At 26.5% G+C, this 1,305-nt stretch overlaps 1 protein-coding gene across 1 annotated transcript in view; it reads left to right on the forward strand.

Moving 5' to 3' along the window:
• The window catches only part of LOC110428963 (extensin-like protein), a 2,995-nt gene that overhangs the window by 818 nt on the left and 872 nt on the right, over positions 1-1,305 (forward strand). Inside the window, exons 3-4 of the mRNA XM_021444884.1 lie at positions 39-143; positions 491-600. Of these exons, the coding sequence (XP_021300559.1) occupies positions 39-143; positions 491-600 (215 nt within the window). The remainder of the gene's footprint in view (positions 1-38; positions 144-490; positions 601-1,305) is intronic.

Genomic DNA, 1,305 nt, shown 5'->3' on the forward strand with positions numbered 1-1,305 from the left:
AGTCACTTACCTTGTTCTGAATTATTCCTTTCTTTCAGGCAAGCACTTATCAGAATTGTGCAAGGCTGAGTACCCAAAATTGATCAGATATTGCCTGTGGTTGTTTGCAGAGTTTGCCGTCATAGCTGCTGACATTCCTGATGGTGTCTAATTATTTCAGATGTCAAATTGTCCACTGATTTATCAAAAGAAGTGTGCATGTGATATGAACTTTAAATCAAATAAACTAGCACACAATCAGAATTTTTTTTTATAATTGAAAATTTTATATTAAAATCCTGTTTTAAATAAAAAATTATATACGAATTAATGAATTAAATACTTAAATACTTACACGTAATCAAAATTAATATATACAAATTAAATGAAATTAATTCAACCTAAAGGCAAAATCATAGTCCACACAATATAAAATTAAGAAACAGGCAACTTTTATGGTTTATGCTTACACATGTTGAACACTTGTTTTGATGCATTTAATTTGTGGCAGTGATTGGGACAGCCTTTGCATTAAATATGCTGTTTCACATCCCAGTTTGGGCTGGAGTTCTCTGCACTGGTTTAAGCACTCTCCTCTTCCTGGGGCTGCAAAGATATGGGGTAATGTATATCTGAATTCTCTTTTGGGTCCAATTTTCCAAAAATAATCTCATTTATACATATAAGGTTCCCCAATCTTCTTCATAAAATGTACTTTTTTTTCCTTGATAATTCTCAATACAGTTTTCTGATTTTTATATTAATATTTGAATTTTTTTAAAAAATATTTTTATTATATTTAATGTCAAAAAAATAAAATTAAGAATCATGAAAATTAATATATATATATATATATAAGAATAAATGTTTTAAATCGATGTCTAAAAAAAAAGTAAAGGGAACATATAATTTGATAAATATTTGGAAATATATATATTTTGATGAACATTCCATTTGGAATAGGAAATGTAATTTCAATGGCAAAATTGCTTGTTTTCCTAACATATTATAATAGTTAAACCCAGATTACTTGTGTTTTCCTTTTCGAAGATAAGCTAAATTACATATGTCATATAAGTAATTTTTCTGAAAATCTACAGTGTTTATTCTACTAATTACCAAAAAAACGTGACTTAAATTAGGCAGAAATTAAAATAATTAATGAAATAATTGTATATTTCAACTTGTTGGTTATGATCAATTTGTTTATTATAACGTTTCTTCAAATTGTTAAACTTAGAATCATGGTGACAGAAACAAAGTGTAGATTAATATGGATTAGCATATGTTTAGTTTAGCTTATCTTGATTATAATTATGATTATTT

The sequence above is a fragment of the Theobroma umbraticum genome, unplaced genomic scaffold (genome assembly GCF_002168275.2).
Source record: "Theobroma umbraticum cultivar Fairchild unplaced genomic scaffold, ASM216827v3 scaffold_5689.0, whole genome shotgun sequence".
In the NCBI taxonomy this organism is placed as follows: Eukaryota; Viridiplantae; Streptophyta; class Magnoliopsida; order Malvales; family Malvaceae; genus Theobroma; species Theobroma umbraticum.